The sequence below is a fragment of the Oncorhynchus keta genome, chromosome 4, assembly GCF_023373465.1.
Source record: "Oncorhynchus keta strain PuntledgeMale-10-30-2019 chromosome 4, Oket_V2, whole genome shotgun sequence".
In the NCBI taxonomy this organism is placed as follows: Eukaryota; Metazoa; Chordata; class Actinopteri; order Salmoniformes; family Salmonidae; genus Oncorhynchus; species Oncorhynchus keta.
This window is the reverse complement of record NC_068424.1, coordinates 47,913,965-47,935,892: the sequence shown is the minus strand read 5'-3', so window position 1 is coordinate 47,935,892 and position 21,928 is coordinate 47,913,965. Positions and strand designations below refer to the sequence as shown.

General features: G+C 45.4%; 1 protein-coding gene across 2 annotated transcripts in view; it reads right to left on the bottom strand.

Moving 5' to 3' along the window:
- LOC118376381 (janus kinase and microtubule-interacting protein 1-like) overlaps window positions 1-21,928 on the bottom strand; it is a 51,904-nt gene that overhangs the window by 2,483 nt on the left and 27,493 nt on the right. Inside the window, exons 9-30 of one of the 2 annotated variants that reach the window (XM_052508013.1) lie at window positions 21,823-21,885; window positions 19,303-19,431; window positions 18,724-18,852; window positions 18,416-18,499; window positions 17,312-17,374; window positions 17,077-17,175; window positions 16,000-16,101; window positions 15,870-15,923; window positions 15,664-15,729; window positions 15,476-15,544; window positions 15,250-15,327; window positions 11,586-11,792; window positions 10,057-10,122; window positions 9,819-9,894; window positions 9,103-9,735; window positions 3,414-6,728; window positions 3,187-3,299; window positions 1,880-2,250; window positions 1,691-1,792; window positions 1,405-1,496; window positions 1,014-1,076; window positions 674-789 (exon numbers count right to left, since the gene is read on the bottom strand). In XM_052508013.1, the coding sequence (XP_052363973.1) occupies window positions 9,844-9,894; window positions 10,057-10,122; window positions 11,586-11,792; window positions 15,250-15,327; window positions 15,476-15,544; window positions 15,664-15,729; window positions 15,870-15,923; window positions 16,000-16,101; window positions 17,077-17,175; window positions 17,312-17,374; window positions 18,416-18,499; window positions 18,724-18,852; window positions 19,303-19,431; window positions 21,823-21,885 (1,260 nt within the window). In that variant the 3' untranslated portion in view covers window positions 674-789; window positions 1,014-1,076; window positions 1,405-1,496; ... (4 more) ...; window positions 9,103-9,735; window positions 9,819-9,843. Of the gene's footprint in view, window positions 1-673; window positions 790-1,013; window positions 1,077-1,404; window positions 1,497-1,690; window positions 1,793-1,879; window positions 2,251-3,186; window positions 3,300-3,413; window positions 6,729-9,102; window positions 9,736-9,818; window positions 9,895-10,056; window positions 10,123-11,585; window positions 11,793-15,249; window positions 15,328-15,475; window positions 15,545-15,663; window positions 15,730-15,869; window positions 15,924-15,999; window positions 16,102-16,772; window positions 17,176-17,311; window positions 17,375-18,415; window positions 18,500-18,723; window positions 18,853-19,302; window positions 19,432-21,822; window positions 21,886-21,928 lie in introns of those variants that run through there. The other variant, XM_052508012.1, reaches the window with a different exon arrangement.

The following is a 21,928-nucleotide window of genomic DNA, read 5'->3' as shown; positions in this document are numbered from 1 at the left end:
CATTCATGTGTGGGGTTGCTTCTCAGTCAAGGGAGTGGGCTCACTCACAATTTTGCCTAAGAACACAGCCATGAATAAAGAATGGTACCAACACATCCTCTGAGAGCAACTTCTCCCAACCATCCAGAAACAGTTTGGTGACGAACAATACCTTTTCCAGTATGATGGAGCACCTTGCCATAAGGCAAAAGTGATAACTAAGTGGCTCGGGGAACAAAACATTGATATTTTGGGTCCATGGCCAGGAAACTCCCCAGACCTTAATCCCATTGAGAACTTGTGGTCAATCCTCAAGAGGTGGGTGGACAAACAAAAACCCACAAATTCGGACAAACTTCAAGCCAGGACGGATTGCAGAGGTCTTGAAAAAGAAGGGTCAACACTGCAAATATTGACTCGTTGATTCAGCTTCATGTAATTGTCAATAAAAGCCTTTGACACTTACGAAATGCTTGTAATTATACTTCAGTATTCCATAGTAACATCTGACAAAAATATCTAAAGACACTGAAGCAGCAAACTTTGTGGAAATTAATATTTGTGTCATTCTCAAAACTTTTGGCCACGACTGTACACCCAAAACAACTGCTGGTCTGGTATAAAAAAAGGTGCAAGCTACAAGCTGATTGCTGCATGTTCATTGGTAAATGACGGCTGGCTGGGATTGGCTCACCTCGGCCTCACAGAAGCCGTCGTTGCGGGGGTTGCCTAGCAACGTGACAGTATCTCCCTCTCTCTGGGCCAGCTCTTCTAGGGTGGAGGTTAGGGCTGTCCACCAGAGGACTGTAGCTGCATGCCAATCATGCACATATGCATACACAGAGAGAACACACAGGTCACAAGCAAGCAAACTCAAACACACACACACACACACACACACACACACACACACACACATTAATACAGAAGCTTAAAAGAGGTGACTGTTAATATAGAAAATCACAAATGCATCACATTTCATTATTTCGTCATGCAAATTTCAATGAAACACAGTAACTGAAAAAGGCACACACCATTACCGTTTGAGCTTCTGAATCTGGTGAGAAAGGTTTCAACTGGACAGTGCGGCTGAAAATCTGCAGTAAAACATTGAAAGATGAAATGGTTGGGTCAGGGTAGTGTTGCTGTACAGAATTACTCCTCCTAGACGTCACAGACATTGCAACTTGATTACCTGTTGCTTGGTCTCACCCGTTCTAACCCATTCTCACCTTTTCTCCCCACTCATGTGAGAGGTCACCAGGCTGCGGCCCTGGCCAATAGGGTGATAGCCATGCACCCTCACCCTTGTGCATGCACTGCTTCTAGCCTCTGATTGGCCAGCTAGTCCTACCTCTGCTCTCACCAGGGTGGTAAACTGAGTGTACAAAACATTAAGTACACATGCATGTCTGTAGAACTCACTGGTTGGGTGGAGCCACTGTTTCGGTGTGTGGGCGGAGTCCAGTGTATATAGTCTATATATATATATATATATATAGGGAGGGAGTTCCTCGCTATATATATATAGCGAGGGAGAGAAAAATGGGGAGGAAGAGAGGGTGAGAGAAAGACAAAGAGAGAGAAAGACAGAAAGAGAGAGCGCGAGATGAGCACAGCATACGGAGACATTGGACTGTACAGAATGGACAACACCAAAACCCATTTATTTACATTCTACTGTATCCCAGGTGAGAGGCAGTAACCATACATAAAGGTTCCGTTGCTGCAGCCCAGCTCATCCAGCCAATCATGAGGCTGCTCTGTCCCACCATCCCGATGACCTCAACAGAGCCCACCTCAGCTGGAGGTTCTAAAGGGGCGGGACAAAAAACAATCAGACGCCCATGTTTTCCATCAAGTGTACAGTAAACAGTGTATGTTGTCTGGGCTACTCTACCCGGCTCAGCTCTGGGTTTGTTTGCTTTAGCTTGTTCAGGTTGACAGTTGGAGAGGAGCTTCTTGACACAATGGTCCTCATCAGGCAGTCATGTCCTCTCAGTGGGGGGCAGAGCAGAGGTGGAGGGGGCAGCTTTAGTGAGGGCTGTAGTTTTAAGGGTAATTGTTGGAGGGACAGTTTTCAACGAGGTAGTGGTACTTCGTGCTTTAACAGTCCGAGCGGGGGCAGTAGTAGTAGTAGTAGAAGTGGTAGCTGTTATGGGGGTATGCTTGGGTCGGTTGAGGGCAGCAAGGTTTGGGGTAACCTGGATAGTTTCCCTGACCTGGTGGGGGACTGGAGTAAACCTGGTGTCTGGTCTTGGAAGGGAGATCCTAGGGAGAAAAGGGGAAAAAGGGGGGTGACATATCTGTAAGGAGACTACATTGGGACTTTGTGAATAAAAATATTAAATGTAAAATCATGAAACCTTTGCTTGTCATTGAACAGAACATCAGTCAATCAAAACCAAATCATGACAACTTGGCCTGTCATTGGACAACAGCTGTCAGTCAAAACAAATCCAACAATAAATCCTCTATTAGCTCTAAACAACCAACAGACACCCACAATTCTCCATTCACCCTCTCTGGTTCTTCTTTCTCAGAAGAACATTGTAATGGAGAGGAGGAGACAAACGGCCATTAGACAAAATACACTGACTGGAAATAACAAACACATTACCATCAAAAATATATACACTCACCACAAATACAGCTCACATTACAATAAAAAAGATATGCACTGACCACAAATACAGCTCTTTAGAGATTGTAATAAAAGCTCTCTTCTAATAAAAAACTTTTCCTCGTGTCTTTGAACAAACGTCACAAGCGCTCTAACCAGGGAGCTGTGGTCTGATCAGATTAGAATGAAGTTTCTCCTTGACATTGGTCAGTTTTGTATTGGTAAGGCTTGGAATTCGGGGAAGGTATTAAGCTGATCCTAGATCTGTACAAAAGGATGACTTCTACCTAAATTAGTAACTCTCCAGACCTTCAGGTCTCCTCTTCACCTCCCTCACCTAACAAAAGACACAGGTTAGTGAGAGAAGGATACTTTCTCTATTCGTACTTCTGCTCTCAGTGTGAGGTTCTCCCTCTTCGTCTCCTCCACCTCCTCTTCACTTCGTTGGCTGTGTGTGCTGACCTCCTCTCAGCCTCCTCTCGCCTGACCTCAGACACACTCAGCTCACGGTGCCACCTCTGAGCCGGCACACACAGATTCTGTTCTGACCGGCCAAGAGGACACAGGAAGTAAACAGAGCTCACCTCCGATTGGTTCTTCTCCAGTTCGTCTCGTGACCTTCTGTGTTCTGCCCCCAACGACTAGATCTCATCCATCAGTTCATTCTGCTCCACCTGTCACCTCTTCCAAGTGTTCCCTGGATACAGGGACAAGTTAGCCATGCTACTACTACAATTACTACTGACAGAAACTCATCAGTGCCAACATACATAGCCACACAACTCACACAAGTACAAAGATTCGCTCATACCTGTGCAGACTGCCCCAGGCGGATGGTCTTGTAGGAGTAGACCGTGGCCAGACTTCTCTGAACGACGTCATCATCCGTATTTTGGCGCAGCGACCCCGCTCTCTGTAGCCACACCCTCTATGTGTGTTGCCACGCCAACGTGGTTCTCAGAGTACCCGCTGGTCGTGACTCCGCCCCTGTGACAGTAGCTGATTCCGTAAAGGAGCAATGTCCATCTGCAACTGGTCTCTCTCTCGGCTGTGAGATGCTCTCTCTGTTCGCACAGAACAGCCATTGACTGAACCAACTGCTCTCGCTCTTCTTTAAACTGGTTGACCGGGTCTCTGTCTTCTGTTTGAAGGCAGTTTGTCTCTCTCCTGCTCCAGAAGGCTGAGTGTCTGTGTTAGCTAGTCTCTCTGTCCCTTTAAACCCCACATGGATTGCATCAACTGGTCTCGCTCCTCTTCTAGATTGTGGAGTGACTCGTTAGGTTGGTCTCTCATCTTCTTGACTGAAGAGAGACTGCGAGAGCTCGTCTCTCTCCTCCTGGAAACCAGACATTGGATTGAACTAGAAGGTCTCTCTCCTTGTAGAAACCAGACATTGGACGGAACTAGCTGGTCTCTCCTTGTAGAAAACAGACATTGACTGAACTAGCTGGTCTTTCTCCTCCTGGTCCAGACCTTGACGGAACTAGCTGGTCACTCTCCTCTTTTAAACCACACATTGACCATACCACCTTGTCTCTTATCTTTCAGACCTTGTAAACTGTACTTGCTCTTCTTTTAAACCGCAGAGTTCCTGATTGACCCGGTCGCGTTCTTCTTCCAGAACCCACACGGAGCGCGTTAGCCGGTGTTTCCCTGTCTGACACCTGAGTGAGAGGGGAAACCTGTTCCCTTTCCCCTTTGAGATCACTGAGACCCAATTCGCTCGCCCCTCTCCTCTCTCAGCATGGACACTAACTCTGTGGTCAAATGGCTGTCCTATTGATCCCTAACTGACTCGGTCGTGTGGTCAACCTGTAGTTCACCACTATTCACCGACCCTGGCGTGTGATCACCTTGTAGACTGGTCACAAACCCTACCGAGGGTTGACCCTGTTGAGCGAACACTGACCCGTCCGCATGCTCACCCTTTTGACCACACTCTGACTCAAACCATGGTCACCCTGTTGTAGACCAAGCTGACCGCTCTCAGTCAGTCTCTGCTGCAGCTCCATGATAGTGTTGAGGTCATCCTCGGTCTTCCTGGTTAGCTCGGTTATAAGACCTCCCTGCTCCTGGTTCTCCTGCTCCAGCTCTCCCTCTCTAGCTTCCTCTCACTATCCTTACTATCCCGGCTCTCTATGTGGGGCAGGGGCTCCTTGATACGCCTGCCCTATGCCTTGGTTCTCCTGGTTCAAAGTTAGAGCTAGGTCATCCAGGGCTAAGGCATACAGGGTTCGGTCATTATCGGCTAAGACTAGGGTAGTATTATTCTGGGTTGGAGTTGTGGTACGCTTTCTGCTAACCTGGGGAATTAGGTTATGAATTGGCACCCTGTTTTCCTGGGCATTTCCTGTCATGCTTTTCCCTCCTAGCTGGCACCCCCGTTCCGCCTCACAGGCCCCCCGTTTCTCCCTGCTCCCTGAGTTTACATTTCAGTCAGGCCTTCTCCTCGGTCACCCTGTGCAGCTGGTCCTGTGTGTGTCAGAGCATGCTCTCCAGCTGGTCCCTGTGGTCCCGGAGTGAGTCCACGTCGCCCCCATGCTCCAGTCAGCCTCTCTCAGTGCTTCAGTCTCCTCTCTCAGGTTGAGAGAGGGGAAGCCCCCAGGACCAAGACACCAGTCCCCCAGGCTCCCAGTCTCAAACACACAAGCCAGCCACACTCTTTAGTTCCTCTGTAGTTAATCAGATCAACATTCCACTGTGCAGCTAAACCCATGACAATCCCACATTATAATCCATTGTACAATTTGCTTGTAATTGTACTCATTTACATTCTTGAGGCCGAACTCTTCAACAATTTAGACTTAAGATCTACTACTGATTAAGAGTCAACTCCACATTAGCTTCAATGTCATCACTCACTGGGTCAGTGTTGTCCACGTGGCAGGGGACTGGTTGAGCCAGGGCAGGGGTGTTTGGCAGGGCGGTAGCCAGGCTGGGGCTGGAGTCCCTGGGCTGGCACCAGAGCTCGGGCTGGGGGTAGAGACGGGGGTCAGTAGAGCCCGGGCTGTGGTTGATCTGTCTCAGGGTGTGGCTGAGCCTCTTACTGTCTCTGGTTCTCCTCTTGCAGTTCCTCCACCGTCATGGAGCTCTCATTCAGCTTGAGCCTGTGGACCACCGTCCTCATTTCCTCCACCTTACACGACAGGAAGTGGCCATTCTGCTGCGCATCCTGCAGCTGTTCCAACAGCCCCCTCCGCTCCTCCAGCCCCTGCTCCTCCTTCTCCAACAGCTGTGGTCCTCCTGGAGGCTGAGGAAGAAGCCGCTCCGTCTGTCCTCACGCTCTCTCTCCCCCTCTCTTTCTTCCTCTATTTCTATTTCATCCTCTCCCTGATTCTGCTGGAGGTGCTGTCCGTAGCGTCTCCACTGTGTATTTTCCTCCTCACGCTCCCCATCCTCCTCCTCTCTTTTCGCCCTTGGGTGGGCCAGTCTTTGGGACTCTGTGTACCGTTGGCACCATGACAGGGTAGTTGAAGCTAGCTGCGTTGACAGTGGCTATGTTGGTGGATGAAGATACAGACATCTCCAGAACATGTCTCTACAGCTGGTGGACTCTGGTCTGCAGGCCCTGCTCCTCATCTCTGGCCAGGCCGAACTTGAGCTGCAGCTGGCTCTTAAAGTGCTCAAAGTACTGAGACTGGCAACCCATCTCCTCCTCTTTAGCCCGGAGCTGGGCCTGGCAGCACTGTAGCCTCTCCCTCCACACACACAATTCCTATGCTCCTTCTCCTGGTACTGGGAAGGACCGGTCATGATAGAACTATGACACAGTTACTCCTCACATCTGAGTAATGTCATGCACATCTCATATAATGCAAAAGAGAGGGAGACTACAGTCACAATAGCACTACACCTGAGAAATGCTAGATTTAAACCACACTCACAATACACTTACACAATAAATACAGGCGTATACTACAATTTACAGTACAGCTTACAGGACATGTATATTTGAGTACTTCTCACTCTGTAAGTCTCATTGAAGCTAATATAAAGCTCAGTACAGTCTCTACTCACCATGACGCGCACCTCCTCCCTGAGTACGTGGAGCCGCTCGTCCAGTCGCTGCATGCTGGGACAGTGGAGGACTGAGTGTGCTGAGGTCCTCCACCTTCTGTAGAAGGCTCTGATCCAGCACAGGATGACAACATGACTCATTACATCACATGACATTGTCATACCATCACACGATTAGCATCGCATCGCACAATTAGCATCGCACGATTAGCATCGCATCGCACGATTAGCATCGCATCGCACGATTAGCATAGCATAACATTAGCATTAAACAGAGATGAGACCTCCTACTGTCAAATTATTTTTGCTAGTCATCTGTCCAAGAGAAAGTAGAAGTGTGCACACATACCTTACTGACGGCAATGTTAGAAATAAACCCCACAAAAAGTGATACCATGCTAAAAGGCAAGAAACAGTCTTACTGTGTCAGCATTCCGTGTGATAAACTGCATGTTAGCACGACAGTGTGTGCAATGTGATATGGTTGTGGCCATATGTTGTAGCTGTGTGATGTGAGATCCCCGTGTCTCTGTCACCTGCTCCTCACCTGTTGTGCAGCAAGCTCTCAGACTCAGTAAAGGAGCTGACATTGTCTCTCAGGCTGTGCTCTAGAAGGTTCACTCTATGGGTCAAAACCTGGAGGTCTGGGGTGCCAACTGCACAACACAGCTGGAGAAGGAAGTATTTGTGTTGGGTTTGTTTTGTCAGGGTAACTGAAGTTAGACAAATACAGTCATGTAATAATAAACTCAGTAAAAAATGAAAACGTCTCTTTTTCAGGGCCTGGTCTTTCAAAGATAATTAATAAAAATCCAAATAACTACACAGATCTTTATTGTAAAGGGTTTAAACACTGTTTCCCATGCTTACTAACAGCTTACAGACGGTAGGCAATTAAGGTCACAGTAATGAAAACTTAGGACACTAAAGAGGCCTTTCTATTGACTCTGAAAAACACCAAAAGAAAGATTCCCAGGGTCCCTGCTCATCTGCGTGAACGTCCCTTAGGCATGCTGCAAGGAGGCACGAGGACTGCAGATGTGGCCAGAGCAATAAATTGCAATGTCCGTACTGTGTGACGCCTAAGACAGCGCTACAGAGAGACAGGATGGACAGCTGATCGTCCTCACAGTGGCAGACCAGGTGTATCAACACCGGATCGGTACATCAGAACATCACACCTGCGGGACAGGTACAGGATGGCAACAACACCTGCCTGAGTTACACCACGAACGCACAATCCCTCCATCAGTGCTCAGACTGTCCCCAAAAGGCTGAGAGAGGCTGGACTGAGGGCTTGTAGGCCTGTTGTAACGCAGGTCCTCACCAGACATCACCGGCGTGCACAAACCCACCGTCGCTGGACCAGACAGGACTGACAAAAAGTGCTCTTCACTGATAAGTTGCGGTTCTGTCTCACCAGGGGTGATGGTCGGATTTGCGTTTATCGTCGAAGAAATGAGCGTTACACCGAGGCCTGTACTCTGGAGTGGGATCGATTTAGATGTGTATGGTCTGTCATGGTCTGGGGTGGTGTGTCACAGCATCATCGTTGTCATTGCAGGTAATCTCAACGCTGTGCGTTACAGGGAAGACATCCTCCTCCCTCATGTGGTACCCTTCCTGTAGGCTCATCCTCCATCCACCAATGCTTTAGTCCAGGTCTGGGAGGAGGTCCCTCGGGAGACCATCCTCCACCTCAACAGGAGCATGCCCAGGCGTTGTAGGGAGGTCATACAGGCACGTGGAGGCCACACACACTACTGAGCCTCATTTTGACTTGTTTTAAGGACATTACATCAAAGTTGGATCAGCCTGTAGTGTGGCTTTTTTTGTGAAGAATCAACAACAAGTGGGACACAATCATGAAGTGGAACGACATTTATTGGATATTTCAAACTTTTTTAACAAATCAAAAACTGAAAAATTGGGCGTGCAAAATTATTCAGCCCCTTTACTTTCAGTGCAGCAAACTCTCTCCAGAAGTTCAGTGAGGATCTCTGAATGATCCAATGTTGACCTAAATGACTAATGATGATAAATACAATCCACCTGTGTGTAATCAAGTCTCCGTATAAATGCACCTGCACTGTGACAGTCTCAGAGGTCCGTTAAAAGCGCAGAGAGCATCATGAAGAACAAGGAACACACCAGGCAGGTCCGAGATTCTGTTGTGAAGAAGTTTAAAGCGTGACAGGTTTTCCACTTAAATTTTGAGTGACTCCAAATCCAGACCTCCATGGGTTGATAAATTTGATTTCCATTGATAATTTTTGTGTGATTTTGTTGTCAGCACATTCAACTATGTAAAGAAAAAAGTATCTAATAAGAATAATTCATTCATTCAAATCTAGGATGTGTTATTTTAGTGTTCCCTTTATTTTTTTGAGCAGTGTATTTACACATGTTAAGTTTGCTGAAATTAAACGCAGTTGACAGTGAGAGGAGGTTTCTTTTTTTGCTGAGTTTATAAAGTCACTTACCTATCGAGGATTCTTTGTGTTTCACAGACCGGTGACACATTCTGTCCCCGTCGTCCTCTGGTGTCGCTCGACTCCGGAGTACAGAGCTTTCACTTCTTGCTCATTGAACTTTGGCCATGACAGCCGTTTCGCCAGCTGTTTCCATGGAGACCCTCCTGCACTGAGCTTTCTGGGAATGTCTGTTTGGATATCGTCCTGCTTTTTTAAATCAACTCTTTCTCCTTCCTCCACTACGATTGCACTCTTTCGTTGTCTGGCTCTAAATCCATCTGAGGCACTGTCTCCATCTCAGTTCCTCTGTTCCTTTATTGACCTGCTTCAGAGTTCCAGTTACAATGTTTTTGCTTTTTAAAACTCACGTTAGAGTTTGGCTAAATGTTCCACTTCCAAAAATGGTAGGGGACATTTCCGTTATAAAAAGAAAATCTCTGATATACCTCTTTTACATGTCTCTGATATTTGTTCACTTTTCAAAGTCATGGTTTTGTTTTGCATTCCAGGTAAGTGTCTTCCACAAAAGTGCACGTGTATCAAAAAGGCCATATAAGGTTTGTGAACCATCTATAAATGCATGACAAAAAAACAAATATGTTGTGTTTCTCTTCCTCACTCTCCACCTGAGCGCCTTAGCACCTGTGAAAACAGACAAATGGCCCTCAAAATCATACATGTTATTACACAGTATTATGACGGTTGTGTAGGTGTGTATCATTTACCTGTTGTCGGTCCATGTCAGTGTCATTAAGGCCAAAGAATAAAAGCTAGAGAGAAAAACAAAAAGAGGAACAAAAACTAAAAAAAAAAGAAAAGAAGAATTGAAAATAGTGATAAAAGGAGAGAAAAGAAGACAAGTGTTACTGTCTTGAATAATAAAAATACATTTAAAAAAGTCGGTCTTCATGCTCCACCACATTCATCACTATGAAACGTAGAAACTCTACATGACATGTATACCTTTTCTTCTATTTCCTTTACTTGTCTCTTTTGCATCTCAATCATGTCTTCCAACTGCCTTATTCTCTGCAACGCAAACACAGAAACGAGAGTTCAGGAGGTCAACGTCATACTTATGACAGGCAGCATACGATAGTTCACATGGATAATGTGTGGCCTTACGATCTGTCATTGTCTTCACAGTTGAAGTCGAAAATGAAAATGGTTATGGTTGCTAAACAGAGTCTGTTTCCACATATTCCCAAAAACCTGTGCTCCTACCATGTTACCATGGCAGCTGTTGCAGAGTCATAAAATCCCACTGCCGTGACAACGAGCGAGTGGAACTTTGTCCTGTAAGACCAGGATCTGATTTGTTGACTGAAAGAAGATTCGAGGTAAAAACCTACAACCTTTGGTATTGGCTACACTGGCCCTGCTTCCCTCTACAACTTCCCTGTCCTTCAAAAGGGGGGAATCTGCAGTTCGAACAATAACAGAGGAGGGATTGTGCTGGAGAAATGTACCACTCTCAAACTCGTGGACAGAGCTATGATTACAGGGACTAAAAGTCTAAAAATGTTTGTAGCAACTGTAGATTGCCCCTTTAAAAACACTACAGGCTGATGAGAAAGAACTGGCATTTGAGACGAAAACACTCCGTGTGGAATCCAAGAGCCTTCACTCCTGATCATAGAATTAGGAATACGAAGAGTCATTTAATACCATTTCTATGCTCCTGATAGAGTTATGAACCACTGGAAGCACACTGATCAGATTTGCATGGCTGACCTGAATGCTAAAAGCTGCTTAGGTCAAAAACCACAAGACAGCTGAGTCAGCCAGAGAGGAGGCGGGGCCTGGAAAAGAGCCGTTTTAAGGGTTGTGATTACTGTGAGATCCTAAAATTGCAACCAGAACAGCTGGTGGAGGAGACCACTGACTGGGAAGAATCGCTCAACTGCAGGTCAGTTACAGAGAATGTTCTTTTTTAGAATGGATGTTTTTAGTAAACCGTTATGGTGTTATAGATTAGAAAGACGACGGTTCGTTTCTGAAGCAATGGGATAGCATAAGGTTAAGATTAGGGTGGCAGGTAGCCTAGTGGTTAGAGCGTTGGGCCAGTAACCCGAAAGGTTGCTAGATCGAATCCCCGAGCTGACAAGGTAAAAGTCCTTCGTTCTGCCCCTGAACAAGGCAGTTAAACCCACTGTTCCCGGGTAGTCCGTCATTGTATACTGACTTGCCTAGTTAAATAAAGGTTGCATTTCAAATAATAACAAAAAAGGTTAATATAAAACGTGTTACGTTGAGTGTAAGATTTTTAGTTGCGAGGTGAGACGTATGAAGACGATTAGAATTCTGGATAGGGCTTCTGTGAAATGCTGACATTTGGAGGGATACACAAAACATAACCACTCACACACACACACAAAAGCAGGAGTGATACTGCATCTTTATACAAATACACCAACACTCATACATGTAGAGGGAGGGAGGGATACTGCATCTTTTCTCTGTGGCGGCTGCAGGTTAAGGCCTTTCCTTACCTGCTGGGCCTGCTGTAGGAGCTCCATGCGCTCCTGTAAGATCTGACTGTCATACTGGCGGCTCTGCCTGAGTATCTGCCTCCGCAGTTTGTCCACGGCTAGCCCCAGCTCCTCCCTCTGCCTGTCGGACAGAGACTCTGCCACCGCACGCCCCCCGGGCTCCTGCTGCAGAGCGTTATACAGCGTAGCCTCCAGCTCCGCGATCCTCTGTCATACAGCCACACACACACACAGGCATGCCACTGTGATCATGGCATAGATGGGAAAACACTGTTCCACTTTATATCTAGTGTTGCTATAATGATGTGTTGTTCATGGCAATTGCATAGTAACTAAAGTGTAGGTGCTAAGTACACTTTGTTACATAGTACTTACAACTTTGTCTTATTACGCCAGTGTAGTTACCATGTAAATACATGCTTCTACTGACACAATATAAAGTGGAACTAAAAACACAAATACACACCAAATAAAACACTGAATAAAATGTATAAATGGGAGTGAATGCTACATACTCTTACTGTTGCCTAACTTTATAAGTGTTAACACTCGCAAGGCTGCTGGCCCAGACGGCATCCCAAGCCGCGTCCTCAGAGTATGCGCAGACCAGCTGGCTGGTGTGTTTACGGACATATTCAATCGCTCCCTATCCCAGTCGGTTGTCCCCACATGCTTCAAGATGGACACCACTGTTCCTGTTCGCAAGAAAGCTCAGGTACCTGAACTAAATGACTATCGTCCCTTTGCACTCACTTCTGTCATCATGAAGTGCTTTGAGAGACTAGTCAAGGAGCATATCACCTCCACCCTACCTGATACCCTAGACCCAGTTCAATTTGCTTACCACCCCAATAGGTCCACTGACGATGCAATCGCCATCACACTGCACACTGCCCTATCCCATCTAGACAAGAGGAATACCTGTGTAAGAATGCTGTTCATTGACAACAGCTCAGTATTTAATACCATGGTACCCTCTAAACTCGTCATAAAGCTCGAGACCCAGGGTCTCGACCCCACCCTGTACAACTGGGTCCTGGGCTTTCTGACAACCCCCCCAGGTAGTGAAGGCAGGAAACATATCCACCCCGCTGATCCTCAACACTCGGGCCCTACAAGGGTGCGTTCTCAGCCCTCTCCTGTACTCCTTGTTCACCCATGACTGCGTGGCCAAGCACGGTTCCAACTAAATCATCAAGTTTCAAGACTACAGTTTTGGGCTTGATTACCAACAACGACGAGACGGTCTACAGGGAGGAGGTGAGGGCCCTTGGAGTGTGGTGCCAGGAAAATAACCTCTCACTCAACATCAACAAAACAAAGGAGATGATCGTGGACTTCAGGAAACAGCAGAGGGAGCATTGTCGGAACTAGAACCACAAGCATTTTGCTACACTCGCATTAAAATCCGCGAATCATGTGTATGTGACCAATACAATTTGATTTGACTTACAGTGGGGCAAAAAGTATTTAGTCAGCCACCAATTGTGCAAGTTCTCCTACTTAAAAAGATGAGGCCTGTAATTTTCATCATAGGTACACTTAAACTATGACAGAGAAAATGAGAAAAAAAATCCAGAAAATCACATTGTAGGATTTTTAATTTATTTATTTGCAAATTATGGTGGAAAATAAGTATTTAGTCAAAAGTTTCTCAATACTTTGTTATATACCCTTTGTTGGCAATGACAGTGGTCAAACATTTTCTGTAAGTCTTCACAAGGTTTTCACACACTGTTGCTGGTATTTTGACCCATTCCTCCATGCAGATCTCCTCTCGAGCAGTGATGTTTTGGGGCTGTTGCTGGGCAACATGGACTTTCAACTCCCTCCAAAGATTGTCTATGGGGTTGAGATCTGGAGACTGGCTAGGCCACTCCAGGACCTTGAAATGCTTCTTACGAAGCCACTCCTTCGTTGCCCGGGCGGTGTGTTTGGGATCATTGTCATGCTGAAAGACCCAGCCACGTTTCATCTTCAATGCCCTTGCTGATGGGAGGTTTTCACTCAAAATCTCACGATACATGGCTCCATTCATTCTTTCCTTTACTCGGATCAGTCATCCTGGTCCCTTTGCAGAAAAACAGCCCCAAAGCATGATGTTTCCACCCCCATGCTTCACAGTAGGTATGGTGTTCTTTGGATGCAACTCAGCATTCTTTGTCCTCCAAATACAACGAGTTGAGTTTTTCCAAAACATTTCTATTTTGGTTTCATCTGACCATATGACATTCTCCCAATCTTCTTCTAGATCATCCAAATGCTCTCTAGCAAAATTCAGACGTGCCTGGACATGTACTGGCTTAAGCAGGGGGACACATCTGGCACTGCAGGATTTGAGTCCCTGGCGGTGTAGTGTGTTACTGATGGTAGGCTTTGTTACTTTGGTCCCAGCTCTCTGCAAGTCATTCACTAGGTCCCCCCGTGTGGTTCTGGGATTTTTGCACACCGTTCTTGTGATTATTTTGACCCCACGGAGTGAGATGTTGCATGGAGCCACAGATCGAGGGAGATTATCAGTGGTCTTGTATGTCTTCCATTTCCTAATAATTGCTCCCACAGTTGATTTCTTCAAACCAGCCTGGTGCAGGTCTACAATTAGGTTTCTGGTGTCCTTTGATAGCTCGTTGGTCTTGGCCATAGTGGAGTTTGGAGTGTGACTGTTTGAAGTTGTGGACAGGTGTCCTTTATACTGATAACAAGTATGGAAAGAAGAAGTTACAGGTCTGCGAGAGCCAGAAATCTTGCTTGTTTGTAGGTGACCAAATACTTATTTTCCACCATAATTTTCAAATAAATTCATAAAAAATCCTACAATGTGATTTTCTGGATTTTTCCCCCTCATTTTGTCTGTCATAGTTGAAGTGTACCTATGATGAAAATTACAGGCCTCTTTTTAAGTGGGAGAACTTGCACAATTGGTGACTGACTAAATACTTTTTTTGCCCCACTATATGGTGGCAGTGAGTCTTGAATCCAGTTAGGGATTTGAAGAACATAAAACATATGGGCTGTTTATATGCCTTTACTCCTTACTCAGGCATTCACACATCTATAGCCTACGTTTGTTCCCTCCAAAACACCTTCTCATTAGAATCACACATTTCCCTCAGGCATTGACTCTTAAAGTACTAGGGATATGTCTGAACAGTGAACGCTCAGCCATACTTCCCCACTCAGTAGGGCATGTCTCTTTCTGTCCTTTAGTACCCAGTGCAAACAGGGATTCATTGAGGTAAAAGATGCAGTATCCCGACAACACAAACTCAAACAGGGTTTGGTCTCTGGGTTCGTGATGTTTGATGGGTTTACATCAGCTATAGGGCTGACAGCGTGTCTAGATGAAGGCCTACAACATGCTCGCACTTTACGAAACTAAATGTGATCTTGATTAGAACTGGTGCTCGATAATATAAATGACCATTGGGTTTTTATAATATTAGAACAATAAATGCCATCCAGCAGATGCTTTTATCTAAAGCGACTTAGTCATGTGTGGATACATTTTTACGTACGGGCGGTCCCAGGAATCAAACCCACTATCGTAACATTAAAGGCACCATGTTCTACCAACTGAGCTACAGAGGACAAGCACCCATGTTCCTACAAGCAGGAGACAGCTGTAGAGTAAACCCTCCTGTCCCATCGTGCTGCTGTGTCGTACCATGTAGGCCTGATCCAGGGCCTGCTTCCTGTAGTCCAGCTCCTCCTCCAGGAAGCCCTTCTGCTTACTGAACAGGTCCTGGAACAGCCACAGCACAGAGGATATGACATCCCAGGATTTGACATCACACGATAGGATTTGACATCAAGACAACGGTGTCGTGTAGCGTATGTGGAAGTTGTAGAAGAACCACTGATGCGTGTTCAGTTTGTCTTTTTCCTCTCACCTTCTCATTCTCCAGGTCAATCATCTTCTGGGTCAGGGCTGCCTCTGTGCTGTCTATCTGCTTTAACCACTATGGAGAGAGAGAGAGAGAGAGAGAGAGAGAGAATGAATTCCACAGTAGATAATAAATATGACCAGTAGGTGTCAGTAAAGGCAGGCTGAGTGGCGATGAGGAGGAGAGAGACTGACCTTCTCACACATTGAGAGAACCGTCCTCGCCTGAATGACGACAACCTGCTCCTCATTACGCAAGTTCTGGCGAGGAAGAGGAGAAAAGAAAGGGATAGAGGATGGGGGGGGGAATGAAAGTATTTAAGGTTTTAATTGAGAAGTAAAATTAGCCGTGTGAGTTTTACTAAGAGCATTAGGACGAGTGGAGACTAATGTGAACTCACCCCATTATCTCCCAGGATATCCAGCTTCTTCATCAGATCTGGAATAACCACATCCTAAAGAGGGTTCACACATCCAGTTCATATAAGGAGAGAGAGAGAGGGGAAGAGCGAGACAGAGAGAGAGAGATACCTTGATGCCCTCCTGATGACAGAATATCTGCAGAGCGCTGTCGGAGTTCTCTGGGAAGGTGGTCATGTGGAAGCCCATGGCAGGAGACCTGCGTTCCCTCTCCTATTGGACAACACAGACAGTTAACCCCACCCTTGTACACACACACAATCCTCCCCATCCGTGTGCCACTAAAGTCAGCCCCCTAAAGAGACAGCACAATCCAACGAACATTCTGATTGGGTAGGTTGGTGAGTGTTAAGTGAATGGATCATGGTTGGGAACTGAACTGAATGATGTACAGTACTTACATGATGAGGATAGCATGCTCAGAATCTGTCCAAATAAGGTGGGTGGAGAAGCATGTTTTTAAAGGCAACTCAAACCAAAGCAAATGGGGTTTTTAAAACATATTCAAATGTACGAGTGTGTAAGTGACTGAAGATCTTTGGGTCCGTTATGGGTCCACCCTTCCTTAGGAGTCTGTGTATTATGAGTTGATTTGATCTCATCTTGAAGTGATAGAGTATATATTCTATGATGACGTAACAAAAGACACTGATCCTATATCAGTTGTTGGAGGCAGTGTGATTGAAACAAGTGAAACCTGAAAAGGTGGAAAGCTATGCAGTCAAATCTTCTGTTGAGAACATTTTTTTTTTAAATCCAGGACATGCGCGACTAATGGTTTGAGAGTCATGTATAAAACTGAAATAAACGTACATTTGTTTATGAAAGTAAATAAAACTTAAGAACTACATGCAGGGAGGGGAGACAAATGAACAAAGATGGGGTGGATGGTGAACTTAAATACATTTTATTCCATACAAATTTATATTCATCTCACTTAAGACAACATTCTTGTACATCTTTCAACTTCAAAAATACAAGTTTCCAGTTCAGTGGGGATGGTAAGGCAGTTAGAAAACAAAATGTGGAAATACAGGGTACATACAATGGGTCGAAGCACAGTAGTGTGTGTGTGTGTGTGTGTGTGTGTGTGTGTGTGTATTCTGGTCACTGTATGTAGGTCCTGCGTCGGGTGTGCAGGCCAGTGTCACCTCCTGGGGACAGTTTGATGGTCGTACACTCTCTTACTTCCAGCTCAAGCACTCTGAATTCCAGCAGCTCATTCTGGTCCCTCGAGTCCTGCACCTCTGCCTGCAGCTTCGACTCAGCCTGCTGTAACACACACATCTACAAACACACACACACACACACGCACACACACACACACACATTACACTAAAAATGTGCCACATCCTCGTGTTCTTTCCTTCCAGATGGCTCACAGGACAGTGTTGAGTGACAGAGGAAGTAGGAGGCGTCTTACCTTGTCGTGGAGTTCCTGATTGGCCCTGATGAGGTACTGCTTCTCCTCCACCCACTTAGAGTCCTGGAGAATCATACACAGTCACACACGTCTCAGAAGAAAACAAAAGCATCACAACACAGAATCACAGGGGAGAAAAAGAGAACCATGCCACCCAGAAGGGATACTGAACATGCATAAAGCACCAAAACCCTAACAGATCCAGCCCCTACCTGAGCTGCTTTACAACAAAGACTCACAAGCCCAAAATAAGTGAAATAAGGATTTCAAACCGTGAACAGCATAAGACAAACAGAGGAAAGTGGTGTAGCATGGCTTTATTGAACAAAACATGAAAACAGAGAGGAAGGACACCACCATTATTACAGTGACCAACATGCAGATCAGAGGAACCCCCCTCAGATGTGTGAGCAGTGTAACAAGGCCACAGTGGCACAAAACGGTCACACGCAGTCAACCAATGTGACGCATGCAACAGGTAATAGAGAATGACAGGAGGTAGCTAGGAGTTCTGACCTCTGTGAAACGCTGCCCGGTCTTAGATCTGTTCAATCGAATGAAATCATTCGACAATCAGATTGAATACTTATGCGATCTGCATTCGCTATCCATTGGTTTTGACCCCCCCCCAAATCCAGATAGTCTTCACTACATATATTTCACTCGGTGATTTTACAAATGTGATTAGTTAAAACATGGAAATAATCAAATTGACATATCTTTAGAGGAATGTAGTAAGATGATTTCCACATAACGTGATGATTTTTTATTTTTTATTAATCTACCTTGTGTGTCATAGTCATGTCTGTAAATGGTATAATTTGGTACGATTGGTGGATTTGTTTGGCGTGACGTAACATTCCATCAATTTGATCATGAGTAGATCTAATGCCGATTGGCTCATTTCCAGTGTCAACAATGGTTGGAGCATGCAAATAGGGCAGAGTTGTGACATCAGAGCGACATCACAGGATTCTGCAGCAGATCCGGTCGGCGTAGCACCAGGCCAAAAGCAAAGCCCCCAGACAGACAAGCAGCAGGGTCAATGAGAGCGGAGCAGCCAAGTGACCTCCCAGTCTTCTCCCCGCCCCTTTTCTCCTTTACCTGCCCCCTCTCGGCTAATGCCTTCTCCAGGTCGCCAATCTTTGCCTTGCAGCCTATTAGATCCGCCTGCAACTGCTCACGGTTCTGCGGGAACAGGAACAGAGGCCAGAGTCAAATTAGTTGAATAGAGTTAGTGCTGGGCTGGAACAAAAGCCTGTACATCCTGCAGCCCTTCAAGAACAAAGCATATTAAATATTGTACTCGTGTTTTGAGACAGTGATGGTCACATCAGGAGTTTATGGATAGATTTTAGGGGAAGGTGTTAGGGGTCATAAAGGGGTAGGAGTCAAAGGTTAAAGCTACTAACCCTGGCTTCTCTCTCAGCATCGTGCGACCCCCCAGCCTGTTCCTGCAGGAGGGCGTAGGCCCGCTGGAGAGCTTGGTACTCTCTGGTCAGCTGTCTGAACCTCAGTTCTGCCTCTTCACGAGATACACCCTGGAGGAACAGAGACAGGGTCAAACACACACCTGAACACCATTACATTTGGGCAAGCGTTTACCCACTTACAGCTCCTTTATCCTCACCTCCTCAATAGCCTCCTTTACGTGAGGAAGCACGAGTGTATCCTTCCCGAGTTTTGAAATCTGCCACACCCCCTTTAAAATCAGCTATTGCTTTCATGAATGAGTAAAGCATGCAAACATTTAAAAACGATGTGCTACTTATCCTTTTTTATCTACAAAATGTCTTGCACAACCAGCTACATTTATTCATCACTTTAGAAATGTATTTTGGGATTCCACCCTGTAAAAATGATTTGCCTGATGACGCACGATTGGAGAAGGAGAGTTATTTCATTTCAAAAGGATCCCAGAAAGGACGGAGGAGAGAGGATGCAGGAGTTGAGCAAATCCAATTGAGTAAAGGCCACAGACACACACTTACGTCTTCCAGGTCCTCCTCGGGTGTAGCGGGGGTACGGTCCGTGAGGTCAGTGATGTAAGAGGTCAGAGAGGACGTTTCAGAGTCCACAGATTCCTCGTCAAATCCAAAATACGTCTCCACAACATGCCTCTGGAGAGAGAGAGAGAGAGAGAGAGAGAGAGAGAGAGAAGGGGGGCAAGAGGATCTGTAACATATTGACTTGCACACTCACAAAAAAACACACACCCATTCTTATATAGAACACTCACATAGTGCCTACTGAAAGTCTACCCATCCCTCAATCAGATGCGGTTGGCTTAAAATTAAATCTAAAAAGGATGACATTTTCCTACAGATCTACACAACATACTCCATACTTTAAAGTTAGACATTTTGTTTTATTAATACAAAATGGAGATGAGTGGGAAGAAATGCAATCAATACAAGAATGAATACTTGGTGGAAGAACCATTACAGCTGTGAATCATTTTTGAATAATATCCTACCAGCCTTGCACAACTCTGAGGGCAACATACAGTATATCAATTGTTTTTGTCAAAAATGCTCAGGCTCAGGAAATTTTGGTTGGGAATCATTGACGGACAGCAATATTCAAAGCTTGTCTCTGACTTTCAAGCAAATGTAAGTCAGGACTGAGACTGGACCACTCAGGAACACTCAACACCTCATGGAAAGCTATGTCATTGGCAATAACTTTTGTGTAATTGTTCACCTTAAAAACTATAAAAACTATATCCCAGGATTAGGTATTCAAATCCAATATAGCACAACAGAGTGAAACCCTCTGTAATTGTCTTGTAATTGTGGTGGCAGCATCATGTATGCTTGTCGCCGGCAGGGCCTGAGGAATTTATCAGGATCAAAATAAATATGAAAGGAGCAAAGCTCAGATAAAAAGAATGAGGAAAACCCATTGTAGAACTTTGAAAACCTAACCCTGAGATAATTACATGTTTCAGCTATAAAATCACACATATTTTAATGCCAAAGACACACCAGAATGGCTTTTCAAGAGGTGTTGGTCCAATCTCAGTCTGGACTTAGATCTGCTGGAAAAATCAGAGACGAGGTTTAAATATTGCTGTCCATCAATGATTCCCAACCAAATGTATTGAACTTGAGCAATTTTGTCAGAAACAATGGATATACAGTATGTTTCCCTAAGAGTTGTGCAAAGTTGGTAGAATCGTATTGAAAATTATTCACAGCTGGCAAAGGTGCTTCCACCAACTATTAACTCAGATTTTTTTCTATTACATTTGGAAACACATTTGTTCTAATATTTTTCTTTCACTTTCAAAGTGTGGAGTAGGTTGTGAAGATCGGTAGCAAAAAAAACCTCGGAACAATCACTTCCATATTCCTTACCATCAGATTTAGAAACCAAAACTCTCCTCACAATATTCTCCAAAAAGAAAGGCTAATCTCATCCTTCCCATTGATGTTATAGACTCTCAACAACATTCTCTAAAACCACCGTATCTTTGTCATTATGTTCAGGTCCAATCCACTCAGTCAACTCAAAATGGTTACTATACTACAATAAAGTCCTTACCATCGTGTTTGTAGGTCATCTCCTGACAACCAGAGAAGTAGAGACAGACCATAGCACACAGGCCGATAAAGAAGGAGAAGTAGAGGATGAGCTGGAAGTACTCATACATACTTTTGTTATACTAGAACCCCCCCCCCCACGACAAAATCTAGTACCTTCCAAGGCAATCTACAATGTACGTGCCAGTCCTCGAGCACTGAGCTCTGACGCACAACCGTGTCTCAGTCGCGCACTCCGCGGACAAAGACGGAGCGAGAGAGGAGTGTTAACTAGCATTCACTCCTCCCAAAGGGAAAATGTCAAAAACTGGATGATCTTTAAGATCGTCCCCAGGCCTGCGAGGTAGCAGTGGAATACTTTTCCATTCCAGTCAAACTCTTTCCATAAGTGTGTTCTGTTCCATTCCCAGTTTGAGAGTCCTAATTGACGTTTGAGGTTAATAGTCTCGACCGTCCCAGTTTGAGAGTGGAGCGTTCCCGTCGCCGTTATCCGTTTCAGAGTGAGAGTCCCAATAGCTAGCTCCAGTTATAGATGCAGGGAGTGTGTTGAATCTTCCATCACCTTCTCGCTTAACATACATCACTGACTCTGCAAACTCTATTTGAGAACCCAGCCCGATTGCGCCAATCGTGCATCCTCATCAACACCTTATCTACCTATCATTCTGAGCTGAACAACAGGTGTCATCGTTCCCCTATGAGCCCAATTATAAAACACACAGTTGCACGCACACAAACTACACAAAGACAAATCAAAAACACACATAGTTCTCCATTGAGCCCAATTACACAGAACCAGTGCATCGGCATCATGGGAAGAGACAGTTGCTAAGTGACAACGCCACAGGATCAACAGTGTGTGACCAGAGACGGTGAACACAACAAAGAAACGCCTAGTGCGAGAAAACAAAACACCCACGTATACAAACACACAGACAGAAGGGCAAAGGGAGCAGTAAGTCCTACTTTTGGTGGTAGTTTGAGGGTTTTTCTTCGGTTATTTTTGCAGAGCATCAGTCTGTCACGTTCCTGTGCCAAAAAGGAGCAGAGGACAGTTTAGGATTTTCGACTC